The sequence below is a fragment of the Geotrypetes seraphini genome, chromosome 2 (assembly GCF_902459505.1).
Source record: "Geotrypetes seraphini chromosome 2, aGeoSer1.1, whole genome shotgun sequence".
In the NCBI taxonomy this organism is placed as follows: domain Eukaryota; kingdom Metazoa; phylum Chordata; class Amphibia; order Gymnophiona; family Dermophiidae; genus Geotrypetes; species Geotrypetes seraphini.
In genome coordinates this window covers 510,123,969-510,151,903 of record NC_047085.1, presented here as the reverse complement: position 1 = coordinate 510,151,903, position 27,935 = coordinate 510,123,969, and the positions used below count along the sequence as shown (strand labels likewise).

General features: G+C 45.1%; 1 protein-coding gene across 1 annotated transcript in view; it reads left to right on the top strand.

Annotated features, from left to right (window-relative positions):
- The window catches only part of LOC117354627 (zinc finger protein 383-like), a 62,065-nt gene that overhangs the window by 30,596 nt on the left and 3,534 nt on the right, over positions 1–27,935 (top strand). Inside the window, exon 6 of the mRNA XM_033932434.1 lies at positions 3,830–4,165. Coding sequence (XP_033788325.1) covers positions 3,830–4,165 — 336 coding nt within the window. The remainder of the gene's footprint in view (positions 1–3,829; positions 4,166–27,935) is intronic.

The window sequence follows — 27,935 nt, the reverse complement described above, 5'->3', positions numbered from 1 at the left end:
ACTTCCTTTTGAATTGGACAGACAAGTTCCTGTATGCCTTCCCTCCAATTCTTCTGATAGGCAAAACTCCATTCAAGCTACAACAGGAACTAGCCACCATGGTTCTCAAAGCTCCAAGGTGGCCTGGACAACCCTGGTTTCCTTATCTACTTCAACTAAAGATCTTTCCAACTCAGAACGAAGGATCCCTGCTTCATCCCAGTCTACAATCTCTACATCTCACAGCATGGTTCCAGTGTCAGCCATCATAGCAGCTTCAAGGAAAACCTCCAGAGGCGATTCTACCTCTTCAGTTGGAGACGTTTAATCCTCTGGTGTCGCCTGCAAACATTGACTCCAGACATTTGTTCTCTTTCATCAGTGCCGGATTATCTTTTACATCTTTCTAACACTGGTCTTAAGACCATTTCAGTTTGTGTCCATCTAAGTGCTATCAGTGCATTTCATGTACCTCTCAACAACAAACCTCTAGCGACATACCCATTGGTTTTGAAGTTTATGAAAGGGCTTATGAATTCAAAACCTCAAATCAAGCCTCCTCCAATTCCTTGGAATCTCAATGTTGTTCTCACTATTTTGATGAAGCTTCCATATGAACCTCTTGCGACTACACTACTTAAATATCTCACTTGGAAAGTAGTCTTCTTAATTTGTATTGCTTCTTTACGCTGAGTTATTGAACTAGAGGCACTAGTATCTGAACCTCCTTACACAACATTTCATCATGATAGAGTTGTTCTTCGAACTCATCCCAAATTCCTTTCAAGGGTCATCTCAGAATTTCATCTCAACCAGTCTACGTGTTTTCTTCCAAAAACCACATTCTCATTCTGGGGAAGCTGCACGTCACTCATTGGACTGTAAATGTGTGTAAATGTTCAATCCAGATAGTTTACTATCTGGATTGAACCAAACCTCACAGTTCTACATCTGTACTGTTCCTGTCCTTCGATCCTAAGAGACTGCGAACTCCCAAACCAAGAGAACGATCTGTAGCTGGTTGGCGGACTGCATCTCATTCTGCTATGCTCAGGCTGGGCTGCCGCTGGAGGGTCGTTTAACAGCACACAAAGTAAGAGCAATGGAAGCCTCAGTAGCTTTTCTCCATTCCACTACCATTGAGAATATTTGCAAAGCAGCCATTACCTTTACATCCCATTACTGTCTGGAGCAGTGTTCCCGCTAAGGTGCGCTGGCCTGCGCGCGCGCACAAAATATTACATCGCAGCGCAAAGTTTCTCTTCACAGCGCACACACGCGTCGCAAAGGTAAGGGGAGGTAAGGTAAGGGGACGCATTGGGGGGATTGCACTTCCCCACAATTGCCATGCTTCGGTTCCTCTTCTTCCTTCCTTCCTCCCCCCCCCCCCCCCCACCCCGCGGGACCCTGCGGCACCATCAACTCTTACTCCCTCTAATGTCGGCCCTGCAGCTCCAGACTTCCTCGCACCTTCTCCCCTCCCCCTTTGGATCGCTATTATTTTAAATGTTATAGCCGCGGAGCTGTATCCATCAGTGGAGATGTCTAACCTCGGCCTGCCCCGGAACTCTTACTGCAACAGTGACTTCCTGTTCCTGCCTAGACGGGCGGCTGCTGCAGTAAGAGTTCCGGGGCAGGCCGAGGTTAGACATCTCCACTGATGGATACAGCTCCGCGGCTATAACATTTAAAATAATAGCGATCCAAAGGGGGAGGGGAGAAGGTGCGAGGAAGTCTGGAGCTGCAGGGCCGACATTAGAGGGAGTAAGAGTTGATGGTGCCGCAGGGTCCCGCGGGGGGGGGGGGGGAGGAAGGAAGGAAGAAGAGGAACCGAAGCATGGCAATTGTGGGGAAGTGCAGAGCTGCAGGGAAGAGTGTTGCGGTACCCAGCTGGAGGGAGAAGGAAGATGAGGGAGGGAATTAAAGGAGATGCCAGGGCTTGGAGCATAGGAGGAAGGTATGCCAGTCTAAGGGAAAAGGAAGGGGGAGATGGGAGAGCATGGAGGGGGAACGAAAGATGGAAGAAAAGGAAAGGAGAGAGATGCCAGAGAATCAGGGAAGGGGAGATACCAGACTATGAGGAGAGGTGTGGGAGAGGGAAGGTGAGGAGAGAGATGCCAGACCAATGGGGTGAAAGGAGAGATGGAAGGGGGAGGCATACAGTTTCTGGAAGGGGCATAGAAGGAGAGAAGATGCCATATAGGGGAAGAGAGACGGCAGACAGTGAATGGAAGGAAGAGAGTTACAAGAAGATGAGGAAAGGAGAAACCACAGAAGACAAAGGTAGAAAAAAATTTCTATTTATTTATTGCTTTAGGAGACATGTGTCACTGTTTCTGTGAAGCATTGTATGCAGAGTCCAGCTTCTTGCTGGTTCAATTTAACCTTTGTCTATGTATTTTTATTTTATCCCCCCTTTTACAAAACTGTGAAGCGTTTTTAGCACCAGCCTTGGTGGTAGCAGCTCTGATGCTCAGAATTTTATGAGCATCAGAGCTGTTACCTCCGTAGCTAAAATCCACACTACAGTTTTGTAAAAGAGGGAGGGGTTAGTTTGTGATTACATATTCCTTACTAGGCGAAGGTGTTTTCTGTGTTCTGTGTGTTCGAAAGACATGGTTTTCTGTTAGGATTGACGGTGTAGGATTGATCTGTGCTGGTCTGGCTTGTTTAGTTTTACAATGGGTGTATTGATGTACTGCTCACTGCAATATGTAAGATGCTGCCTTTTCCTAGGTACTCATGTGTGACGTGTGGTTTGTTACTAAAAATCATGTTTTTCTTACAGATGGGGGGGGGTGCCAAAAAATGATGGGCCCCGGATGTTACATATGCTAGGTACGCCACTGTATGTAAAGATACCAGAAAGCTGGCGTAGCAAAAACTTCTAAGTTTTGAGTATTTAACCCTCCCACAATCTCACGGGCACTCGTTTCAAGTTTATTGAGATTTTGATTTAAACGCAATATCAAATATTTTCAATGCGTATAACAAAAATAAATTTGGGGAAATAAATAAAACCATTTGAACCAGTGTTCCCGCTAAGCTGCGCTGGCGTGCGCTGGCGCACAAAATATTACATCGCAGCGCACACGTTTCTCGTCACAGCGCACGATCGGAAGAGGCGTACGGCAGATGGCAGGGCGGCGAGAGGAGAATCGGGCGAGTTGGCTCATAACTTGCTGGCGCCCGATATTTTTGGCTCACGGTGAAAAAAGTTTGCTCATAACACCCGCCCGCTTAGAGGGAACACTGGTCTGGAGACTCATTCCAGATGGGATAGTCTGTTCAGGCAAGCAGTTCTGCGAAATTTATTCTCTGTTTAGAGGCCAACTTCCCTCCATTCCTTACATATCAGCTAGAGAGTCCCACTTGTAAGAATATGCTGCCTGCTTGTCCTCGGATAACTTACCTGTAACAGGTGTTATCCAGGGATTCCAGGCAGATATTCTCACAACCCTCCCTCCTCCCCTAGTTGGCTTCTTAGCTTGTTTACTGAACCGATGGTCCCATGAGCCGATATCGGGCGGGATCATTATGGACCGTCTCGAGACTTCTGAAGAGTTAGTGATACTACACTGTAGGAATGTTCGTACCGGGCTCCATGGATGATGTCACTCACATGTGAATGATAATATCTGCCTGCTGTCCCTGGATAACACTTGTTACGGGTAAGTTACTGTGCTTTATAGAGAAATCTTATCATTTTTGTGATTGGGTGTTTCTTATAAATGTTTGCATGCCAATCTCATTATGGAAACAAAAATCATGTTGCCCAGTGTATACACAGGTAATATCTTAGAAACCATTGCTATCTTCTAACACGTTAATATCGTCTGTTTCTAAATAGCAGATCGGCAGTTCACACAAGAAAGGGAGAGAGAAAAGAATCAAGGAGAACCTCCTGTAGAAATGGAACAAATCCAGAGACAATCACACAATGTCTTTGCAAACATTTCCCAGAGAAGTGAGAGGGTTAACGCAAAGAATTGTCAGCAGGGATCAGCAGATCAGACACACACTGCAGAGGACTCGCTGGACGGAGGCCCTGACTCTGAGAGAAATGACAGCGAGCTCATTAAAATCCCTGAGCAGCAGAGAGACCTCTCAAATAATACTGATCCAATATCGTCTAAACTTCACCAGGAAAAGGGGAAAGAAAAAAAAGACCAGAAAGAATTTGCAGGTACTGTATTTAGTAAGGGCCTCAGTTTTAGTTGTAATAAGTGTGATAAGAGCTTCCCCTTGTTTTCAGAGCTTGAAATGCACAAAAGAAGTCACACTAACGAGGCTCAAGTTACCTGTACTGAATGTAATAAAAGCTTCACTCGGCTTTCAGAACTCAAAATTCACCAGAGGATCCACATGGGAGCCAAACCATATACATGTACTGAGTGTAATAAAATGTTTATTCTGCTTTCAAATCTAAAAATTCACCAGATGATCCACATGAGAGACAAACCATATACGTGTACTGAGTGTAATAAAAGCTTCTCTCAGTTTTCAAATCTAAAAAGTCACGAGCGGACCCACACGGGAGACAAACCGCATATATGTACTGAGTGTAATAAAATGTTTATTTTGCTTTCAAATCTAAAAATTCACCAGATGATCCACACGAGAGACAAACCATTTACCTGTACTGAATGCAATAAAAGCTTCTCTCAGCTTTCAAATCTAAAAATTCACGAGAGGATCCATACGGGAGACAAACCATATACTTGTACCGAGTGTAATAAAAGCTTCTCTCAGTTTTCAAATCTAAAAAGTCACGAGAGGATCCATACGGGAGCCAAACCATATACTTGTACTGAGTGTAATAAAACTTTTTCTCAGCTTTCAAATCTAAAAAGTCATCAGAAGATCCACACGGGAGACAAACCATTTACATGTTTTGAGTGTAATAAAAGCTTCACTCGGCTCTCGGATCTAAAAGATCACCAGAGGATCCACACGGGACACAAACCATTTACATGTACTGAGTGTAATAAAAGCTTCTATCGGCTTTCAAGTCTAAGATTTCACCAGAGGATCCACACAGGAGACAAAACATATATATGTACTGAGCATAATAAAAGTGAAGAAATAACTTCTAAACTCCACCAGGGAGAGGGGAAGGGAAACAAAGAACAGAAATAATTTGCAGGTACTATATTTAATAGGGGTATCAGTTTTAATTGTAATAAATGTGATGTGATATGTACAATAACTTCTGTAAGCTTCACCTGTGGAAGCTGTACCTGTGTGCATTTATTCCAGCCTTGGCTGCAGAACTTAGAAATACAACCAACCCCCTCTGCGAGGTCACCTCTCTGGCCACTCCTCTTCAAGTCCAGTTTGTTTCTGCAGCCTTGCTGAGAACTTCTAGTTGTCTTCTGCTCGTGATTTTGTTTCTCAATTCCTAGTCTTTTATTTTCCTCGGTACCGCAGGTTTGCCCACGTGCTGCAGATCAACTCTGTACGAGTGATCCTTCGGTGGGAGATTGTAGACATTTTAAAGTTTGTCTGCTTCTGGAGGGTGCTCTGTAAGCCTGAAACTGCAGTAACCCCTCTGGACAGCCTGCAGATTGGATCGGGAGACATCTCTCCCCTGGTTCATCCGCACAGGGGTAGAGTGTAGACTGCTGCGGTTCCGTGGAGGTATGCCGGGATTGGAATCGGACCGTGTGTCTTCCTTAATTTCCCTGAGGGGTCCTGGTGGTCGTGATCTGTGGTGACAGGGAAGGTGAGGTGGTCAGAAGACCTGAAAAATCCAGTTTAATCAGCTCCTGAGGTACTGATCTCCCTATGCTTATGTAATAAATGTGATAAGAGCTTCCCCATGTTTTCAGAGCTTGAAATATACAAAAGAAGTCATGCTGAAGAGGCTCAAGTTTCATGCACTAAGTGTAATAAAAGCTTCTCTCGGCTTTCAGATCTAAAAGTTCACCAGAGGATTCACACAGAAGACAAACCATATGCATGAACTGATTAAAGTGATCAAATAACTTCTAAACTCCACCAGGGAGAGGGGAAAGGAAAAAAGAACGTATCGGTTTTAGTTGTAATAAATGTGATAAGAGCTTCCCCTATTTTTCAGAGCTCGAACTACACAAAAGTAGTCATTCTAAAGAGGCTCGACTTACGTGTACTGAGTGTAATAAAAGTTTCTTTTGGCTTTCCTCTCTAAAACGTCACCAAAAGACCCACACAGGAAACTAACCATATAACTGTCCTGAGTGTAATAAAAGCTTCATTCTGCTTTCAAGTCTAAAAACTCCACATAGAATTCACAAGGGAGACAAGCCATTTACATGCACCGAATTTAAAAAAAGCTTCACACGGCTGCAGATCTAAAATTTCGCCAAATGATCCATGTGGGAGTCGAACCATTTTAGAAACATGATGGCAGATAAAGACCAAATGGCAAAGTCAGTCTTCCCATCGGCAGTAACCATTATCTCTTCTTCTCTCTCAGATCTCGCGTGCCTATCCCACACTTTCCTGAATTCAGAGACAGTCTCTGTCTCCACCATCTCTTCCGGGAGACTGTTCCACGCATTTACCACCCTTTCTGTGGAAAAAGTATTTCCTTAGATTACTACTGAGCCTTCATCCTATGCCATCTCATTCCAGAGTTTCCTTTCAAATTGAAGAGGCTGCGCATTTACACCTCATAGGTATTTAAATGTCTCTATCGTATCTCCCCTCTCCCTCCAAAGTATACAAATTTTAAGTCTGTCCCCATATGCCTTCTGACGAAGACCACGCACCATTTTAGTAGCCTTTCTCTGGTCCAACTCCATCCTTTTTATATCTTTTTGAAGATGCGGTCTCCAGAATGATACACAATATTCTACAGGGGCATCAATACCTCCTTTTTCCTACTGGCCATACCTTTCCCTATGCAACCTATCATCCTTTTAGCTTTCACCGTCACCTTTTCAACCCCTTTGGCCACCTTAAGATCATCACATACAATCACACCCAAGTCCCATTCTTCGGTCTTGCACATAAGTTCTTTACCCCCTAAACCAGGGGTGTCCAGTGTCGGTCCTCGAGGGCCGCAATCCAGTCGGGTTTTCAGGATTTCCCCAATGAATATGCATGAGATCTATGTGCATGCACTGCTTTCAATGCATATTCATTAGGGAAATCCTGAAAACCCGACTAGATTGCGACCCTCGAGGACCGACATTAGACACCCCTGCCCTAAACTGTACCGTTCCCTCAGGTTTTTGCAGCCCAAATGCATGACCTTGCATATTTTAGCTGCCAAATTTCAGACCATTCTTCAAGCTTCACTAGGTCTTTCTTCATGTTATTCACACCATCCGGGGTGTCTACTCTATTGCAAATTTTAGTATCATCCGCAGTTGGCAAATCTTACGTGACAGCCCTTCAGCAATATTTATAAAAATGTTAAAGAGAACAGGCTCAAGAACAGAACCTTTAGGCACACCACTGGTAACATCCCTTTCCTCAGAGTGATCTCCATTGATTACTACCCTCTGTCGCCTTTCACTCAACCAGTTCATGACCCAGTCCATCACTTTGGGACCCATCCCAAGGGCACTCAGTTTATTTATTAGACTTATGTGTGGAACACTGTCAAATGCTTTGTTAAAATCTAAATACACCACATCATAGAAACATAGAAAATGATGGCAGAAAAGGGCCAAGGCCCATCTAGTCTGCCCACACTAATGACCCACCCCCTAACTTCCTCCATGAAGAGATCCCACATGCCAATCCCATCTTTTCTTAAAATCTGGCACGCTGCTGGCCTCAATTACCTGTAGTGGAAGATTATTCCAGCGATCAACCACCCTTTCGGTGAAGAAATATTTTCTGGTGTCGTCATGAAATTTCCTTCCCCTGATTTTCAACGGATGCCCTCTTGTTGCCGTGGGTCCTTTAAGAAAAAAGAGATCTTTTTCCACCTCGATACGGCCCGTGACATATTTGAACGTCTCAATCATGTCTCCCCTCTCTCTGCGTTCCTCGAGTGAGTATAGCTGCAACTTACCCAGCCGTTCCTCATACAGGAGATCCTTGAGTCCTGAGACCATCCTGGTGGCCATTCGCTGAACCTACTCAACTCTCAGCACTTCTTTTTGATAATGTGGCCTCCAGAATTGTATACAATATTCCAGATGGGGTCTCACCATGGATCTGTACAACGACATTATGACCTCGGGCTTATGGCTGACGAAGCTTCTACGGATTCAACCCATGATTTGTCTGGCCTTGGATGAAGCTTTCTGCACTTGATTGACAGTCTTCATGTCTTCGCTAATGATCACCCCCAAGTCACGTTCTGCTACAGTCCTTGCTAGGATCTCACCATTTAGGGTGTAAGTCCTGCATGGATTTTTGCCACCAAGGTGCATGACCTTGCATTTTTTGGCATTGAAACTTAGTTGCCAAGTCTTTGACCAATGCTCCAGCAGGAGTAGGTCCTGCGTCATACTGTTGGGCATTGAGCTTTTGTCGGGCACTGTGCTTTTGCCTATTGTGCTTTTGCCTACTATGTTGCATAGTTTGGGGTCATCGGCGAATAATGTAATTTTACCTTGAAGCCCTTTAGCCAAGTCTCTTACGAAGATGTTAAATAGGATCGGGCCCAAGTCCGAGCCCTGCGGTACTCTGCTGATCACCTCCGTCGTATTGGAGAGGGTACCGTTTACCACTACCCTCTGAAGTCTACCTCTAAGCCAGTCCTTAACCCAGGGTCCTTAACCCAGTCCTCGAGAGCCGTATTCCAGTCAGATTTTCCCCAATGAATATGCATTGAAAGCAGTACATGCAAATAGATCTCATGCATATTCATTGGGGAAATCCTAAAAACCTGACTGAAATATGGCTCTCGAGGACTGGAGTTCCCTACCCCTGCCTTAACCCATGCAGTTAATGTTTCACCTAATCCCATTGAACTCATCTTGCTCAATATCCTGCGGTGTGGGACGCTATCAAACGCTTTGCTGATGTCCAAGTACACGACGTCCAGGGACTCCCCTATATCCAGCTTTCTTGTTACCCAGTCGAAGAAGCTGATCAGATTTGATTGGTAGGACCTTCCCTTCGTAAAACCATGTTGACGGGGATCTCGTAGATTCTCCTCATTCAGGATTGCATCTAATTGGCGTTTGATTAGTGTTTCCATAAGTTTACTCACTATTGATGTGAGACTCACCGGTCTGTAATTCGCAGCCTCCATCTTGCATCCCTTTTTGTGGAGAGGAATGACGTTAGCCATTTTCCAATCCAACAGGACTCTTCCTGTACTTAGGGAAAGATTGAAGAGCGCGGATAATAGTTCCGCCAGGACGTCAATTAACTCCCTGAGCACCCTGGGGTGTAGTTTGTCTGGTCCCATAGCTTTGTTCACCTTGAGTCTTGATAGCTCATAGTAGACACTGCTGGGCGTAAACTCAAAATTACGAAACGGGTCTTCCGAGCTTTCCCTTGTCTGCAGCTGAGGGCCGGATCTTGGCGCCTCGCAAGTGAAGACTGAGCAGAAGTATTCATTTAAAAGTTTGGCTTTATCGGAGTCTGATTCTACATCGTTCCCATCGGGTTTCCTAAGGCGTACTATCCCATCTGAGTTTCTTTTTCTGTCACTAGCATACCTGAAGAAGGATTTATCGCCCTTCTTGATGTTCTTCGCTAGATTCTCCTCCATTCGGAGATTGGCCTTTCTGACTGCTGTTTTGACTGCTATAGACTTGGCCAGATAGTCTTCCTTAGATTCTTGCTTCCCTGATTGTTTGTAGAAGATAAACACTCTTTTCTTCTTTTTATGAGGTCTGAGATTTCCGCAGAGAACCACTGTGGTCTATTGTTTCTTCGCCGTTTACTTACTGATTTTATGTAGCGGTTGGTTGCTTCGTGTATGGTTGATTTCAGAGCTGACCACATTTCCTCTACATTATCTGTTTCGGCTTGGTTTTGCAGTGCCCGATGGACGAAATCTCCCATGCTTTCGAAGTTTGTGCCCTTAAAGTTGAGGACCTTGGTTGATGTGTTTGACTTAGTGAACCCTTTCCTGAGGTTGAACCATATCATGTTGTGGTCACTGGAGGCCAACGTTTCGCCTACCGAGACCTCTGTGACACTTTCTCCGTTGGTGAGTATCAGGTCCAGTATCGCCCGGTCCCTAGTGGGCTCTAATACCATTTGTCTAAGTCTCGCTCCCTTTATAGAGGTTAATAGCTTCCTGCTGCTGCTGGTCGTAGTGGAAAGTTTTTTCCAATCCACATCAGGCATATTGAAGTCTCCTAGCAATACTGTGTGTCCACGCAAAGTGATATTCTCTATGTCTTCGACTAATTCTATATCCATGTCCTCCTGTTGTCTTGGAGGTCTGTATACTACGCCAAGACACAGGCATTTGTCCTTTCCCCTAGCCAAATTCACCCAGAGGGATTCCCCGGTGTACTTGACATCTGTGATTTTGGTAACTTTGATGTCCTCTTTAGTGTATAGTGCTACCCCTCCTCCTATTTTGCCCTCTCTGTCTCAACGAAGTAAGTTGTATCCCGGTATAGCCATATCCCACCCATGGGAGTCTGTGAACCAAGTCTCAGATATCGCCACCACAACTAGTTTGGCATTCCTCATTTCCGTCTCTAATTCCAGAATCTTATTGCCCAAACTGTGGGCATTAACATACATAGCCCTCTATACCTTATGTTTGCTCTGTCCCTGTATAGATATTGCTGCTTGAGCTAATTGGACTCCTTTAATTCCAGGAACCCCCGCAAATTTCAAAAAACCATAAATATGGTTTTTAAGGCAGGGGAGACAGGAGAGGGCAGCTGGAGAGGCAAGAGAGGGCAACCGGAGCGCCGGCAAGTGAAGGAAATCACTCGCTGTATGCTCCGACTGCCTCTTCCTGTACTAAAGTCGGGCCTCACCAATCAGGAGCTGCTTTGACACACAACTCCTAATTGGTAAGGCCCGACTTTAGTACAGGAAGAGGCGGTCGGAGCATACAGCGAGTGATTTCCTTCACTTGCCGGTGCTCCGGCTGGCCTTTCCTGCCTCTCAAACTGTCCTCTCCTGCCCAGTCATTCGTGGTCAGAAAATACCGCGAATGACCGGGATCGCGAACCGCCGACCGTAAATTTGTGGGGGAGCACTGTACATGATTTCTGTTTGTTTCCACGGTATTTGCTCTCCTTGGAAGGGGGAGAATTGTCATGTTTCTGATATTACAGACCCTGTTGGTCTAGTTTGGGATGTTATCTCTTTCTGATCTTACTGTGCATTGTCCCACCTATACCAGGGGTCTCAAAGTCCTCCTTGAGGGCCGCAATCCAGTCGAGTTTTCAGGATTTCCGCAATGAATATGCATGAGATCTATGTGCATGCACTACTTCAATGCATATTCATTGGGGAAATCCTGAAAGCCCGACTGGGATTGCAGCCCTCAAGGAGGGACTTAGAGATCCCTGACCTATACTGTATTTGGTGGTGGTGGGGGGTTGTTTCTGGAATAATATATATGGGTGACGAATGTTATATTCTTTCATTTTTATTGAACTTTGTAGTCATCAATAAAAACTGTTAAACCTAACATCAGACTTTCCTCGATAGCTATTTGTGCCCTAATCTGATCTTATGCCCTGAAATGCAACCTAAAATACTGATCTATACCAGACATGGGCAACTCCGGTCCTCGAGGGCCGGAATCCAACTGGATTTTCAGGATTTCCCCAATGGATATGCATTAAAAGCATGGATATTCATTGGGGAAATCCTGAAAATCTGATTGGATTCCTGCCCTCGAGGACTGGAGTTGCCCATGTCTGCTCGAAAGGCTGCATTATTGCCCGACTATTAAAAAAAACAAAAAACCCAAAACTATCTTTAATGCTGAGCCTCTACAACCTCTCTCTTAGAATCAGGCTTACTGAGGATTAGGCACTAGGCCGGCATTCTTCCCCTCAAGGGTCACCTGTGGAGTCTGATCCCTAAGAAAGTCCTCAGAGAGTAATAAAAGCTTCACTCGGCTTACAAATCTAAAAATTCACCAAACAGTTCACAGAGGAGGCAAACACTTTACAGGTACAGGATGTAATAAAGGCTTCCAACTCTAAAAAAAATTCATCAAAAAACTCAACAGGAGAGACAAACCTTTTACATGTAGTAACTGATAAAAGCTTCACTCGGCATTAACACTAGTATGCTCCGAGACTTTTCCTCCTTAAGGAATAATTTGTTGTTTAGATACTTTGGGTGAAACTTAAATTTCACTAAAAGATCCACATGGATGAAAAACCATTTGCATATATGAGTGTAATAAAATCTTCACTTGGATTTTAAATCTAGAAATTTACCCAAAGACCCACGTGAGAGACATTAACTACATTTAAGTGGATCCCTGCAGATTAAAAAGATAGTGCAGTCTGAGTCAAAGATATGGCAGAAAAATAATAATAATAGCTTTATTCTTCTACACCGCCACAATCTTGCGACTTCTAGGCGGTTTACAATCAAGAGTGCTGGACATTCAGCGAAATACAATAAGTAGATATTCAGAGGAAATACAGAGATCAGAGACCTCAGGAAGCAATAGTATAGAAATACAATTTGCTGAGCGAAAATGTGATATGTACATTTTAGTAGGTAATGTCCAACAGGACCTGTTGGGGATAAATAGCAACGTAAAGTTACGATAAGATGAAGATAACAGATTATATTTATAACAGTGCTGTAAGTTCAGGTGGAATAGGGAGGGGGGAGGGAGAGGGAGAGCGGAAAATGTCCCCAGTATATTGTAGGCCCATTTCCTGATCACCTTTTGTGTGTGTGTAAATGGCCAGAACCAAACCTTCTGCTGCAATGCTCATAGTATAAAGCAGTGTTCTTCAACCACCGGTCCGTGGACCGGTGCCGGTCCACAGAAATTTCCTGCCGGTCCACAGGGCCAGCACGTGCATCAGGCCCAAAACAGTGTTCTTCAACCGCTGATCCACGATGCGATCGATGAGGCGTTATCTTCGAGCCAGCTCCCTCTTCCTCACTTGATTCAGTGCACAAAGCCACAGGCAGTGGCTCCTACGCGCATCCTGCGCCTGAACCAGAAGCCTTCTTTCTGACGTTGCAACGTCAGAGGAAAGGCTTCCAGATGAGGCACAAGGAGCCGCTGCCCATAGCTTTGTGCACTGAATCAGTGAGGAAGAGGGAGCCGGCCTGAAGATAATACCAGGCTAGCATAAAATGACCAGGCGGGAGCAGGCCAGAAGGTAAGTAAGGCATAGCATGGAGGGAAGGAGACAACAAAGGTAGGGGGGAATGATTTTATTTTTGAATTTAGTGATTGAATTATGTCAATTTTGAGAATTTACATATGCTGTCAGTGTGCTTTGTGTAGTTTAATTTTGTGGTTAACCATTATGTGTTGTTAATAAGATTATATTGTGTATCAGTGAAAAATGAATACAAAAAATAGTGTTACAATTAGTACTATTATGGGGGCGGGGTCTGGGGTGGAGAATCGGTAGAGATGGGCGGGGTCTGGCCCACGACCTAGCCCAGTGTTCTTCAACCGCTGGTCCACAGAATAATTCTTTTATTTCTGCCGGTCCATAGGTGTAAAAAGGTTGAAGAACACTGGTATAAAGTAAGGAGTGGAATTGTCCTAATTAGACTGATGATCACAAACTATCATAAAAAATGTCTTTTTACTCATCCAATGGTTCAAATGACTTTATTCATCCACTAACTCAATGACTTGACATGTACATGTTTTGGCCAACAGGCCTGCTTCAGGAGTCATGATAGTCTTTGAAGTAATATCAAGTGTTTTTTGGATAAATATTCTCAAGTCAATTCTACGGTGTAATCTTCTACAACCGAATTCGGAGCCAAAAAAAGGGCTGGTCCCATTTCCTGATCACCCTTTTTGTGTGTGTAAATGGCTAAAACCAAACCTTCTGCTACAATGCTCATAGTAACATAGTAAATGACGGCAGATAAAGACCCAAGTGATCCATCCAGTCTGCTCAACCGTACACGCTCTATAAATTAATAATTGAGAAATTTTTAAACTAGGAAGAAGGGGAGAGCCGACAGTCAACCAAGTGAGAACGTCGATGGTTTGGGAACCGGTATACCCAGAGGATACCGTGCAGGAAGATAGCAGGGAAGACTCACCGGATCTCAGGAAAGACAAATCTAAGGGGATATAAGAGGTAAGGAAATGCAAGAAAAGAGCAAGCCACAATCTCAAATGTATATACACGAACGCAAGGAGCCTAAGGACAAGATGGGTGAATTAGAAGCTATAACACAAATGGATAACTTTGACATCATCGGCATCACGGAAACATGGTGGACCGAAGAAAACATCTGAGACATTGTGCTACCAGGATACAAACTATACCGCAGAGACAGAGTGGGTCAAAAAGGTGGGGGCGTCGCCCTATATGTCAATGAAGGAATTGAATCTACTGGAGGGAACACACCTGAAATGACGAATAAATTAGAATCTCTATGGGTCAAAATTCCAGGAGCTAATGGATTGGAAATAAAGATTGGCATCTACTATCGACCCCCAGGGCAGTCCGAAGAAATTGATGGAGAAATGATAGATGAGATCAAGCGCAACTGCAAGGGAGGCAACGCAGTTATCATGAGTGATTTCAACTATCCTGGAATAGATTGGAACCTAGGCACCTCCAGCTGTGGTAGGGAGACCAAGTTCCTAGATGCTGTGGGCGATTGCTTCCTGGAACAACTTGTCAAGGAAAACACGAGAGGAAATGCAATTCTGGACTTAATTCTAAATGGACTACGAGGACAGGCACAAGGTGTAGTAGTAGAGGGGACGCTAGGAACTAGTGATCACAATATGATCCACTTTGACCTGGATGCAGAGGCGAAGCATCGATACAGAACGACGGCCACGGCACTGAACTTCAGAAAAGAGAATTACGAAAGGATGAAACTCATGGTGGGGAAGAAGATCAAAAAGAGGATAAGCACTGTAAAAACGCTAGAGCAGGCATGGACCCTTTTTAAAGACATGGTCACCGAGATGCAAAATCTATATATACCGTGTATCAACAAGGGATCCAAGAGGAAAAAGAACAAAGAATTGGCGTGGCTCACTGTAACAGTGAAGGAAGTGATCAGAGACAAGAAGACTTCATTCAAGGAATGGAAAAGGTCAAAAACGGACGAAAACTGGAAGAGCACAAACAGCATCAACGCAGATGCCATAAAACGGTAAAAGAGACTATGAGGGTAAATAGCCAAGGAAGCGAAAAACTTCAAGCCATTCTTTCGATATATTATGTTTGAATCATTTTTATTAAACAGAATTTGCAGAACAACAGGCACAGCAAAACATTTTTCAAAACATACCAGAAATCCAAGCCCCACCCACCCAACCAAACCCCCCACCCTCCCACCCCCCCCCCCCCCCCACCCCGGCAGCAGCGGTGTAATCAAAAAACAAATGAATCTAAGGAATTCAAACAGGCCAAATTTGGGATTGAACATAAGCAGTAAAAGTCAAACTAAATAGGTGCCAGCATTGATAATAGAGACGTCCAGATTTGGACGACAAATCCAGTATCTCACGGCGTTCCACGGGTCGGGCACGTTCTTTTTCTTTTTTCGTTAATTTCGGCGGCATAGAGTCGGGCGACCTGGCGAGATACCGGTCCATGCAACGGCGATGCGCTTCGGAGAGTTTACAAGCTGCGGTGGAAGTCAGATGGGCAAGAAATCAGGCACGATTTTGCAGGGCTGCCCCGGAGCGAACGAGGAGACGTCCTCACTCGCTCATATCATCACGTGACCTCCACTTTCGATATATTAAAGGAAAACGACCCACAAAGGAAGCAGTGGGACCGTTGGATGATCATGGAATAAAGGGAGTGCTAAAGGAAGACAAAGCCATTGCCGATAAACTGAAAACATTTTTTGCATCTGTATTTACAAAAGAGGATATACACAATATACCAGAACCCAACAGGCTATACGTTGGAGGCGAAGACGGGAAACTGACAAGGTTGACGGTCAGTCTAGAAGAAGTATGCAGGCAGATAGGCTTAAGAGTGACAAATCCCCAGGACCGGATGGCATCCATCCGAGGGTTATAAAAGAAGTGAAAGGGACTATAGCTGAACTACTTCAACTAATAGCCAATCTGTCAATAAAATCGGGAAAGATTCCAGAGGACTGGAAGGTGGCGAATGTTACATCGATCTTCAAAAAAAGTTTGAAGGGAGATCCAGGAAACTACAGACCAGTGAGTCTGACCTCGGTACCGGGAAAGATGGTAGAGGCGCTGATAAAAGACCGCATCATTGATCACCTCGACGGACACAATCTGATGACCAGTCAGCACAGCTTCAGCAAATGACCATCTTGCTTGACGAACTTGCTGCACTTCTTCAAGGGAGTAAACAGGCAGATAGACAAGGGCGACCCAGTCGACATTGTATATCTGGATTTTCAGAAGGCGTTCGACAAGGTTCCGCATGAAAGAATACTTTGGAAGATTGCGAGCCATGGAATCGAGGGTGAAATACTCATGTGGATTAAAAACTGTCTGGCGGATAGGAAACAGAGGGTGGGGGGTAAATGGACAGTACTCGGACTGGAAGAGCGTCACCAGTGGGGTGCCACAGGGCTCGGTGCTTGGACCCGTGCTCTTCAACATCTTTATAAACGATCTGGACATAGGTACAACGAGCGAGGTGATTAAATTTGCAGACGATACGAAGTTATTCAGAGTAGTGAAGACGCAGGGGGACTACGAAGATCTGCAACGTGACATAATCAGGCTCGAGGAATGGGCATTGACATGGCAGATGAGGTTCAACGTGGATAAGTGTAAAGTGATGCTTGTAGGTAACAAAAATCTCAGGCATGAATACAGGATGTCCGGGGCAGTACTTGGAGAGACCTCCCAGGAAAGGGACCTGGGAGTTCTGATCAACAAGTCGATGAAGCCGTCTGTAAAATGTGCGGCGGCAGCAAAAAGGGCAAACAGAATGCTAGGAATGATAAAGAAGGGGATCACGAACAGATTGGAGAAGGTTATCATACCGCTGTACCGGGCCATGGTGCGCCCTCGCCCGGAGTACTGTGTACAGCACTGGTCGCCGTACATGAAGAAGGACACAGTACTACTCGAGAGGGTCCAGAGAAGAGCAACCAAGATGGTTAAGGGGTTGGAGGAGCTGCCGTACAACGAAAGATTGGAGAAACTGGGCCTCTTCTCCCTCGAACAGAGGAGATTAAGAGGGGCATGATCAAAACATTCAAGGTACTGAAGGGGATTAGACTTAGTAGATAAGGACAGGTTGTTCACCCTCTCCAAGTAGGGAGAACGAGAGGGGACTCTCTAAAATTGAAAGGGGATAGATTCCGGACGAATGTAAGGAAGTTCTTCTTCACCCAGAGAGTGGTGGAAAACTGGACGCTCTTCCAGAGTCTGTCGTAGGGGAGAGCACCCTCCAGGGATTCAAGACAGGGTTGGACAGGTTCCTGCTGAACAAGAAGTGCGCTGGTAGGGCTAGTCTCAGTTAGGGTACTGGTCTTTGACCTGGGGGTTGCCGCATGAGCGGATTGCTGGGCACGATACACCACTGGTCTGACCCAGCAGCGGCAATTCTTATGTTCTTAAATGGTCCTTGCTCTTAGATATTTCTGGGCCAGAAACCCAGAGCCCTGCCTGGTAGTGTGCTAAGGTTCTATATACTGGAGTCTCTGTCAAAGCTCACTTCAGCCTATCTAAACCATCCCAGTTGTCGAAGCCCTCCCCAGCCCGTTCTCAACTGAATGCCCATATATAGGACACAGACCATGCAAGTCTGCCCAGTACAAACCTTGGGGCTAGATTCACTAAGCTCACCAATCGTGTCCCAACCAGTTGGTGAGCGTTTACTGACCCCCGACCCGATTCACTCACCTGGTTAATCAACCTCTGATCCACCTATGCAAATGAGGGGAAATGCAAAATAGGAAGGCAGCGATCCACTAAACAGAAGAAGGAACACCAATTGGGCTGGCCGATCCAAAAAGAAGTGACTGCTGAGGACCAGTCGCTCATGTCAAGTTTCAAGTTTATTAAATTTTGATTTTACGCAATATCAAATATTTCAATGCGTATTACATAATTGAAATGTACAATAAAAAAAAAAACCTGGGGTGACAAATACAAATAAGACAAAATTATACAAACTAATCATTATGTATTATTAATACAAACTGAAACAAGTGGGTAAAGAAAAAATGGAATTACAATTTAAAAAAAAAAAATTTTTAACAATTAAGGTTTATACATAAGGGTAGGGTAGGTGAGAAAAGTGATGAAGGAAAGAAAGAGAGAAAGAAAAAAAAAGATGTTTTGATAGAAAAGAAAGAAATGTAAGATTAAAAGAACTCTTTTAATTTCTATGTTGATGTCCTTTCTGACTATCCTGCTCTCTGCCGCCCTGAAATCCCAGCCCTGAAATAAAACATCTGTCTCCCTTGTGCAAAAAGTGCCCTCCTTTCTGTGAGCCCGTGGTTTAAAGCGGGGCTGCACTAGGCGTGTTCTGTTCCAGTCTGGCCGCTTTCCCTGCTCGGTGCTCTATTATGCTTTCAGTATTGGTGCTCTGTAGTACTACAGCCACCCCTCCCCCTTTGTTTTGACCTTGAAGACCAAACGCAGGCGTGGATCGCATCTAGAGCCAACCAGGATGATCTGCGCATGCGCGGCGATCGCTCTACAGCGATCCGTGGGGCCTGCATCCGATCAGATAATTTGCTTGGGGACTCTTTAGTGAATCGGTTGCCCGGCCATGGATCGCCCTCGGATCGGATCGGTGGGTTTATTGAATCTAGGCCTTAGTTCCTTCAATATATGCCCATTATTTTCTGATTAGAAATCCTCTGTGTTTATCCCACGCTTGTTTGAACTCTGTCACTGTTTTTTTCCTGATCACCTCCCTCAGGAGCGCATTCCGAGGGAGGTGGTGGAGAAGAAAACGGTGACAGCTCTATGGACTTGTCATTGTAGCCAAGGCCACACTTCCAGAATGTGGAGGTTAAATATATATATTATGTGTGTGTGTATGGGGGGGGGGGTTCTGTGTACATGCTACAAACTTGGTACCAAGGGTTTCCCCAAAATATGTAGCTACGAAAACCTTGAAGATGGCATAAAGTTGCAATTATCTGCAATCAGTCACGGTACCACTGCATTCCTCATCTGCCTTCTGTCTCATCTTTAAGGCCATGATTCATCTAACTGCCAAGTGATAGTGAATATCTGATTTATTTTGGCAACATTAATAGGGTCCAATTTGCAAAGTAGGTGCAGAAATGTGCATACAGCACTGATAACACAGTGAAGCTAATAACTGAAAGCAGAGACAAAGGTCTTGGCAAAAGCAAAATGCAGCCGCCAAATCCACAGGTACCCAAGACCTGGTGGGCATTCTGTCCCCATGCTGTTCTCCAAGGCAATACCAAGAAGACTTAGAAAGGGAATTTCTCTGACGGGGCATGTGCAGTTACATGCACCTGACTTTTAGACTCAAGGATTTGCACCAACTGAGACTCCTAGACTTATCATTTCTATACTGCTATATGCAATGCTGTACATCAAAACAGAGAAGAGACAGTCCCTGCCCAAAAGAGCTTACAATCTAGTCAAGACACACAAACTCTGCTCAGGTGGGGGAACCATATACAGCTGTATTATGATGTCATCAAGAATACTGAGTGTGACCCAGATGCATTGTGATGTCACTGAGCGTCCCACCCCCCAATCCCGCCCTAGTCCTGCCCCAATCTCTCCCACAATTTCTTCCATTCATTTTTCATGTACACATAATATCTTATTAATTCATAATGGTAACCATAAAATTCTAAAAAAACTATACGCTGAGAAAATGTTAATTATCATTTATATTTTGGGGGTTTCAAAGATGTCAAGGCAAATGACTTTAAAATATGCAATGTCACCTCAGTAACTAGAAAAATAGACAAATATAGTGCAAAATATAGACAGCAGATATAAATTCTCAAAACTGACACTTTTGATCACTAAATTGAAAATAAAATCATTTTTCCTACCTTTGCTGTCTGGTGATTTCATGAGTCTCTGGTTGCGTTTCCTTCTGACTGTGCATTCTTTCTTTCTTTCTGCACTCAGGCTCAACAATTGTCCCTTTCTATTCCCTCCCTCCTTTCTTCCCATGTCCTTAGTGCCCCTAGTGCCTCCTTCCTGTGTCCTTAGTGCTCCCAGTGCCTCGTTCCTATGTCCTTAGTGCCCCTTCCTATGTCCTTAGTGCCCCCAGTGCCTCCTTCCTATGTCCTTAGTGCCCCTTCCTGTGTTCTTAGTGCCCCCAGTGCCTCCTTCCTATATCCTTAGTGTCCTCAGTGCCTCCTTCCTTTGTTCCCCTCACTGCCTACTAGCCTTTGTCACACCCCCTCCCTCGAAGCCTGCCTGCCTCCCTCCCTGCCGCGCCAAAGCCTGCCTGCCTACCTCCCTCCCTGCCTGCCAGCCTCCCTCCTACCCTCCCTCCAGCACCGATTCAAACCACCGTCTTCCTGCCGTCGCTGAACCTTCTTCTTGCCACCCAGAAGCCTTCTTCCCGATGTCAATTCTGACGTCGGAAAGGAAGTTCCGGGCCAGCCAGGCAGAGATTGGCTGGTCCGGAACTTCCTCTCCGATGTCAGAATTGACGTCGGGAAGAAGGCTTCTGGGTGGCAAGAACAAGGGGCAGCGGGGGGACGAGGGTTTGAATCGGTGCTGGAGGGAGGGGAAGCAATCGCCTGTCCCGTTGTCCCCGCGCACAGCTTCGGGACGCTGTCCCTGAAAACGGGACCTTTTGGCATCCCGAAGCAGTGGGTCGCACAACCGGATGGCCGGTCGAATAACGGGACGTATGATCACCTTAGGTATCCCTATTGTGGGGTCTTCTTTAAGTAAGGAGATCCTGGAACCTTGACAAGAAGAACTTTTCCAGCAGTTGGCGATGGAACCCACATGGGATGGGATGGGGATCATGGAGGACTTACTACTGCTATTACTACTTATCATTTCTATACTAGACATACCCATTGATGTATATCCAAACTAGAGAATGACACAGGGACAAAACGGTCCCCGTCAGAACTCATTTTCCCATTCCAGCGAGTTATTTTCCTGTCCCTGCCCCATTCCTGCAAGCTCCGTCCTCATCTGCACAAGCCTCAAACACTTTAAAATCATAAGCATTCAAGGCTTGTGCGGTTAAGGCAGAGCTTACAGGAATTGGGGACAGGACAGGGAAATTGAGTTCCTGGGGGGGGCGGGGAAAAATCTGTCCCCGTGTCATTCTCTACACTGCACCACTCTAGAAATCAAAATGTAGTAGAAGTGAGCCAAGTATCGGACAATGAAGCCACTGATGAGGTTGGCTGTTAGACATTGCTGGAATGAGGCATTATGACATCACAATACCAGCTCTGGTGATCAAAGGCTGAAACAGTTCACACCATTTATTTATTCAATTTTCTATGCTGTTCTCACAAGTAGAGAATGACCCAGGGACAAATTTTTCCCCATCCCCACGGGAACTAATTTTCCCAGCCTATCCCCCACAAATTCTTTTCCCGTCCGTGCCCCATTTCTGCAAGCACATAAGAACATAAGAATTGCCGCTGCTGGGTCGGACCGGTGGTCCATCCTGCCCAGCAGTCCACTCAAGCGGCAGCCTTTAGGTCAAAGACCAGTGCTCTAAACGAGTCCAGCCTCACCTGCCTTGTCCAACTTTGTCTTGAATCCCTGGAGGGTGTTTTCCTCTATAACAGATTCCGGAAGAGCATTCCAGTTGTCTACCATTCTCTTTCCAACCCCCTCTCTGTTATACCTACATTCATGGATTGAACCTTTACGCAGACTGTCCTGCCTTTCTTTATTGTACCTATTTTCTCTGACTGTACCTATATTCACTAATTGTCCAGTCCTTATTTGTTGTAAATTGCCTCGAACTACTACAGCTTTAGCGGTATATAAGAAATAAATTATTATTGGTGAAGAAGAACTTCCGTACGTTTGTATGGAATCTATCCCCTTTCAGCTTTAGAGAGTGCCGTCTCGTTCTTCCTACCTTGGAGAGGGTGAACAATCTGTTTTTATCTACTAAGTCTATTTCCTTCAGTATCTTGAACGTTTCGATCATGTCCCCACTAAGTCTCCTCTTTGCAAGGGAGAAGAGGGCCAGTTTCTCCAATCTCTTACTGTATGGCAACTCCTCCAGCCCCTTAACCATTTTAGTTGCTCTTTGGATTCTTTTGAGTAGTACTGTGTCCTTCTTCAAGTGTGGTGAACTGTGCTGGACGCAGTATTCCAGGTGGGGGGGGGGGGGTGCCATGGCCTGGTACAATGGCATGATAACCTTCTCCGATCTGTTCGTGATCCCCTTCTTAATCATTCCTAGCATTCTGTTTGCCCTTTTTGCCACCACCGCACATTGCGCGGACGGCTTCATTGACTTGTCGATCAGAACTCCCAAATCTCTTTCCTGGGAGGTCTCTCCAAGTAGCGCCCTGGACTTCCTGTATTCGTGCATGAGATTTTTGTTACCGACATGCATCACTTTACACATATCCACGTTGAACCTCATTTGCTGCTGGAACAATGGTCAACTACTTGGCAGCTAGCCTTCAATGCTAAAAAATGCAAGATAATGCACTTGGGCAAGAGAAACCCGCGTAGAACTTATGTACTAAATGGTGAGACCTTGGTTAGGACCACAGAGGAACGCGATCTAGGAGTGATCATTAGCGAAGACATGAAAGTTGCCAATCAAGTGGAGAAGGCTTCCTCCAGGGCAAGACAAATGTTGGGGTGTATCCGCAGAAGTTTCGTCAGCAGGAGACCTGAAGTTATGATGCCGTTGTACAGAGCCATGGTGAGGCCACACTTGGAGTACTGTGTTCAGTTTTGGAGACCAAACTACCGAAAGGACGTGCTGAGGATCGTGTCGGTTCAGCGAACGGCCACCAGGATGGTCATGGGGCTCAAGGATCTCACGTATGAAGAAAGACTAAAGAAATTGCGACTGTACTCACTCGAGGAAAGAAGAGAACGGGGAGATATGATTGAAACCTATAAATACATCACGGGACGCATCGAGTCAGAAGATGATATCTTCTGGCTCATGGGACCCTCGACCACCAGAGGGCATCCGCTGAAAAGGGGAGGGAAGTTTCATGGCGACTCCAGGAAGTACTTCTTCACCGAAAGAGTGGTAGATCATTGGAACAGACTCCCACTCCAGGTGATAAAGGCCAGCAGCGTGACGGATTTTAAGAAAAAATGGGATACTCTTGTGGGATCTTTAAGGGAGTAAATTCAGGGGGGGGATACTTGGAATGGGCAGACTTGGTGGGCTATAGTCCTTTTCTGCCGCTTTTTTCTATGTTTCTATGTTGCAGATCTTCGCAATTCCCTCGCGTCCTCCTCACCTGCACAAGCCTCAAACGCTTTAAAATCATAAGTGTTCAAGACTTGTGCAGTTAAGGCAGAGCTTACAGGAATGGGACAGGGACAGCGCCAAAACTCACGGGGACTCAAGGGGACTCACGAGGACAAAATTGTCCGCCTGCCATTCTCTAATCCAAACTTAGAAGAAACAGTCCCTGCTCAAAAGAGCTTACAATCTAGTCAAGACAGACAAACTGGACAAGAAGGTGCATCAATACAGTGTTCAGGTGGGGGAAGTAGAACCGTAAATTGCCAAATGACGTTCCTACTCCTACTTCAAACCAAGCCGCTGGAATCAACTGCTCCCCACAGATCAGATCTCTTGAAGAACTCCTGAGCTATAGGAAACTTTCTTTTTAAAGATGCCTCTTCTCTTTAATCTCTGTCCTTCTTGACAAATCGTCCTTTATTTTTGCAGAACCCTTTTGGAAATCAAAACGCTTCTTTTTAAGCGAGACCGCCCTCCCTAAATGTATTTCCCCTTACCACTTAAGAACATAAAAATAGCCTTACTGGGTCCATCAAGCCCAGTAGCCCATTCTCAAACCCAAGGAGTAGCACTATTCCCTGCTACCAATCCAGGGCAAGCAGTGGCTTTCCCCATGTCTTTCTCAATAACAGACTATGGACTTTTCCTCCAGGAACTTGTCCAAACCTTTCTTAAAACCAGCTACGCTCTCCGCTCTTATCTCATCCTCTGGCAACGTGTTCCAGAGCTTAACTATTCTCTGAGTGAAAAAAAAATTTCCTCCTATTGATTTTCATTTTTTTAACTATTTCCCTGTAACTTCGAGTGTCCCCTAGTTGTAATTTTTGACAGAGTGAAAAATCGATCCACCTGCACCCGTTCTACTCCACTTCAATCCTATCTCCCCTCAGCCGTCTCTTTTCCAAGCTGAAGAGCCCTAACCATTTTAGTCTTTCCTGATACAAGAGGAGTTTCAACCCCTTTACCATCTTGGTCGCCCTTCTTTGAACCTTTTCTAGCGCCACTATATCTTTCTTGAGATAAGGAGAACAGAATTGAACACAATACTCCAGATGAGGTCGCACCATGGAACGCTACAGGGGCATTCTAACATTCTTAGTCGGGTTAACCATCCCCTTTTTAATAATTCCTAGCATCCTATTTGTTTTTGTGGCCACCGCCACACATTGTGCGGAAGATTTCATCGTATTGTCTACGATGACACCCAGATCTTTTTCTTGGGCGCTAATCCCTAAGGTGGACCTTCCTTTTTGTTTTATTTTCTACTTCAATGTGTTTAATCACTTCCCTCTCGTTTCATGTAAGTCAGTACGTAAATGCTTCCCTCCTTTTAGCCTAGACACGGTTTTAATTTTTAATTATATTTTATTGCTAACCGTTGAGACACCTGTATGATAAACAGTATATCAAAAATAAAGAAGCTTGGAAATCAATAAAAACATACCTCTTCACCTAACGCCCTTGCCTTTGGCTGGTGGATTACAAAGATATGTATATTGGTACTTGATCCTCAGTATGTGTTGCCTTAGGATAAAATCTTGTATTGAAATATCTTGCATGATAACTGGTAAATTGTAACCTGTTGCCTGTATATTATGTATGTTAACCTGTAACTAGTTCTGAGCTCATTGGGGAGAACGGGATAGAAAATGGATGAAATAAATAAGCTATTGGTGCTTAGCAGGTGGGTTGAACTTAGTGCTTACAAATGGGGATGATATTTCTGATGATCACCTGGCATCCAGTGAACACCGCATGGTGTGGTTTAATATTAAGACAGGTATAGGAAGGGCTCATTCAAAAAAACGGTTCTAGACTTTGAAAAAAATAACTTTGTTCGGATGGATTCCGTCAAGGAATTGTTGCCTGGATGGGAACATCTGGAAGAATAGGAAAGCAGTGGGCAAAACTGAAAGAGCGATTGTAAGGGCAACAAACCATTTTGTAAGGAAAGTAAGTTAAAGTAAAGGGTAAAGAAGGCTGCTTTGGTTCTCAAATGTAGCTAAGAAGGTAATTATAGGTTAGATTATAGAAAGAGGAAGCCAGGCAAAAATATCTGGAAAAGTTAAGAGAGGCTGGTTGAGTAGTCAGGAAAGCAAAGATGCTAATGGAAGAAAAAATAGCTGACATGCTAAAACGGGGAGACAAGACTTTTTTTTTTTTTTTTTAAAGCTATAACAGTGATAGCCCCCTGGGCTACCAAGGCCTTTTTTCTCCTAGATTAAACCGAAAAGGAGGTGGTCTGGCACTCCTCTACAAATCCTTCTTTGATGTTCAGCTTCTCGAAAAAGGCAGCCATCGCTCACTCGAATACATGTTAGCCTCAGTCAACGATGAGCTCCATCCTCACCCACTGGGTATCTTATCATTATATCGCCCGCCCATCCCCTGGAGCAATTCCTCCGAGCTTGTTTACGAGACCATATCTAACGCGTTCCTTAAGTTCCAAAGACTTCTGATCATCGGTGACATCAACCTCCACCTCGATGACACCACCAGCAAGGATGCATCTGATTTCAATAATTTCCTCTCTTCCCTTGGCTTCTCTCCCCCCGCTCCCTCTCCAACCCACGATAGAGGCCACACACTAGACATCATCAGCTTCCTCGATCTCACGGATTACAAAACTTCGATCGATGACATCCGTTGGGACCACGTCCCCTGGTCCGACCACTTCCTAGGAACCTTCTCCCTCCCCATCTTCATGTCACACCTTGGAACCTCACCCCATACCTCTAAGTCCATTACTTTCCGCAAGAAAATTTCAAGTGATCAGTTCTGGTCCAAATTTCTCGACAATCTCTCATCCAAGCCTAAGCCTTCAGATTCTGTAACCAACTGGCACAAATGGATTACTCTCTCAGAATCCACCTACCACTCTCTTGCCCCGCTTTCCACCAAAACCGTCACCTACTCCCGTAAGGCCCCCTGGTACCTCCCACACCACAGGGTACTAAAACAAAAATGTCGATCCCTGGAACGCATCTGGAAAAAATCTAAATCCCCCACAGACAAACAAATCTGGAGAGTCAACATTAAATTTTACAACAACGCACTCAAAAGCGCTAGGAAAAACTTTTATGGTGACAAGATCTCGAGATCAAACAACCAGAACAGCATGCTGTTCAATATCTGGCGCTCCCTAATCCCCAACACCAACCCTTCCATACTCCCCTCCTCCCCATCAGCCGATCTACTAGCAAACTTCTTCAATGGAAAGGTCACCACCTTAAGAAGCTCCTTCCCTCCCGCAGTTTCCTACAACTACCTAGTACTCACCACCCCTAATCCCACTCCAAATCTCATCACCCCTGTCCCAGTCAATAGATCCTGGACTGCCTTTGAGCAAGTATCCGAATCGCAGGTCCTCAAACTCTGCCTGAAATTGAAATCTTGTAACTGCACCTTGGATCCATTTCCATCCTATCTATTTGAGAAAATACCCACACAGGCCATCTCATCTCTCACCAAACTCATAAATTCTGCCCTATTATCAGGCCTCTTCTCACCTGAAATGGGACACATTGCATTGACCCCCCTACTGAAGAAGGCTGACCTAGACCCCTCCATCCCATCCAATTATCGCCCTATAGCAAACATCCCACTCCTAACCAAATTGCTTGAGTCCATTGTCTCCTCCCAACTCTCAGCCTACTTGGAAAGATTCTCTATCCTCCTACCGTATCAATACGGCTTCAGACCCAATTACAGTACTGAAACCCTCCTGGCCTCCCTAACCTCGAAGATCCAACAACTCCACTCTCACAAAAAATTTGCCGTTCTACTCCAATTCGACCTCTCTGCAGCCTTCAACGTTGTCCATCATGACATTTTAATCCTCCTACTCTCCGAGATAGGCATCAGCTCCACGGTCCTGGACTGGTTCTCGAATTTCTTACGTTCTCGCTCTTACATCGTCACCAAGAATGGTACCTCATCTTCCCCGTGGAAACCGACATGTGGAGTCCCACAAGGCTCCCCCCTATCCCCTATCCTCTTCAACATCTATATGTCCTCCCTGAACCTCCTACACCTTTCCCCCCTAGAAATTCTCTACACTTACGCTGACGATATCCTGATCCTCCTCGAGACCGACACAAACCTCACCAATCTCGCAGCAAACATCTCTTCATGCATAGCCAAACTTCAATCCTGGGCTCTTGCTGTACAAATGAAACTAAATGAATCCAAAACCAAACTACTCTGGCTTGGCCCCAAACTTGATCATTTACCCACCTCCATCCCACTGCCCACAGGCACCTCTCTACAACTAGAGTTCTCTAGCAAAGTTCTGGGCATCACCATAGATTCCTCGCTATCCTTCAACGACCACCTCAACTCCCTGATAAAAACATGCTTTCACAGCCTTCACATGCTGAGGAAAGTGAGGTCCTGCTTCCACCAAAAACACTTTGCCGTGCTCGTACAGTCCATCATCCTCTCCAGATTGGACTATTGCAATTCCATCTACCTTAGCTTAACAAAGAAAAGCCTCCACAG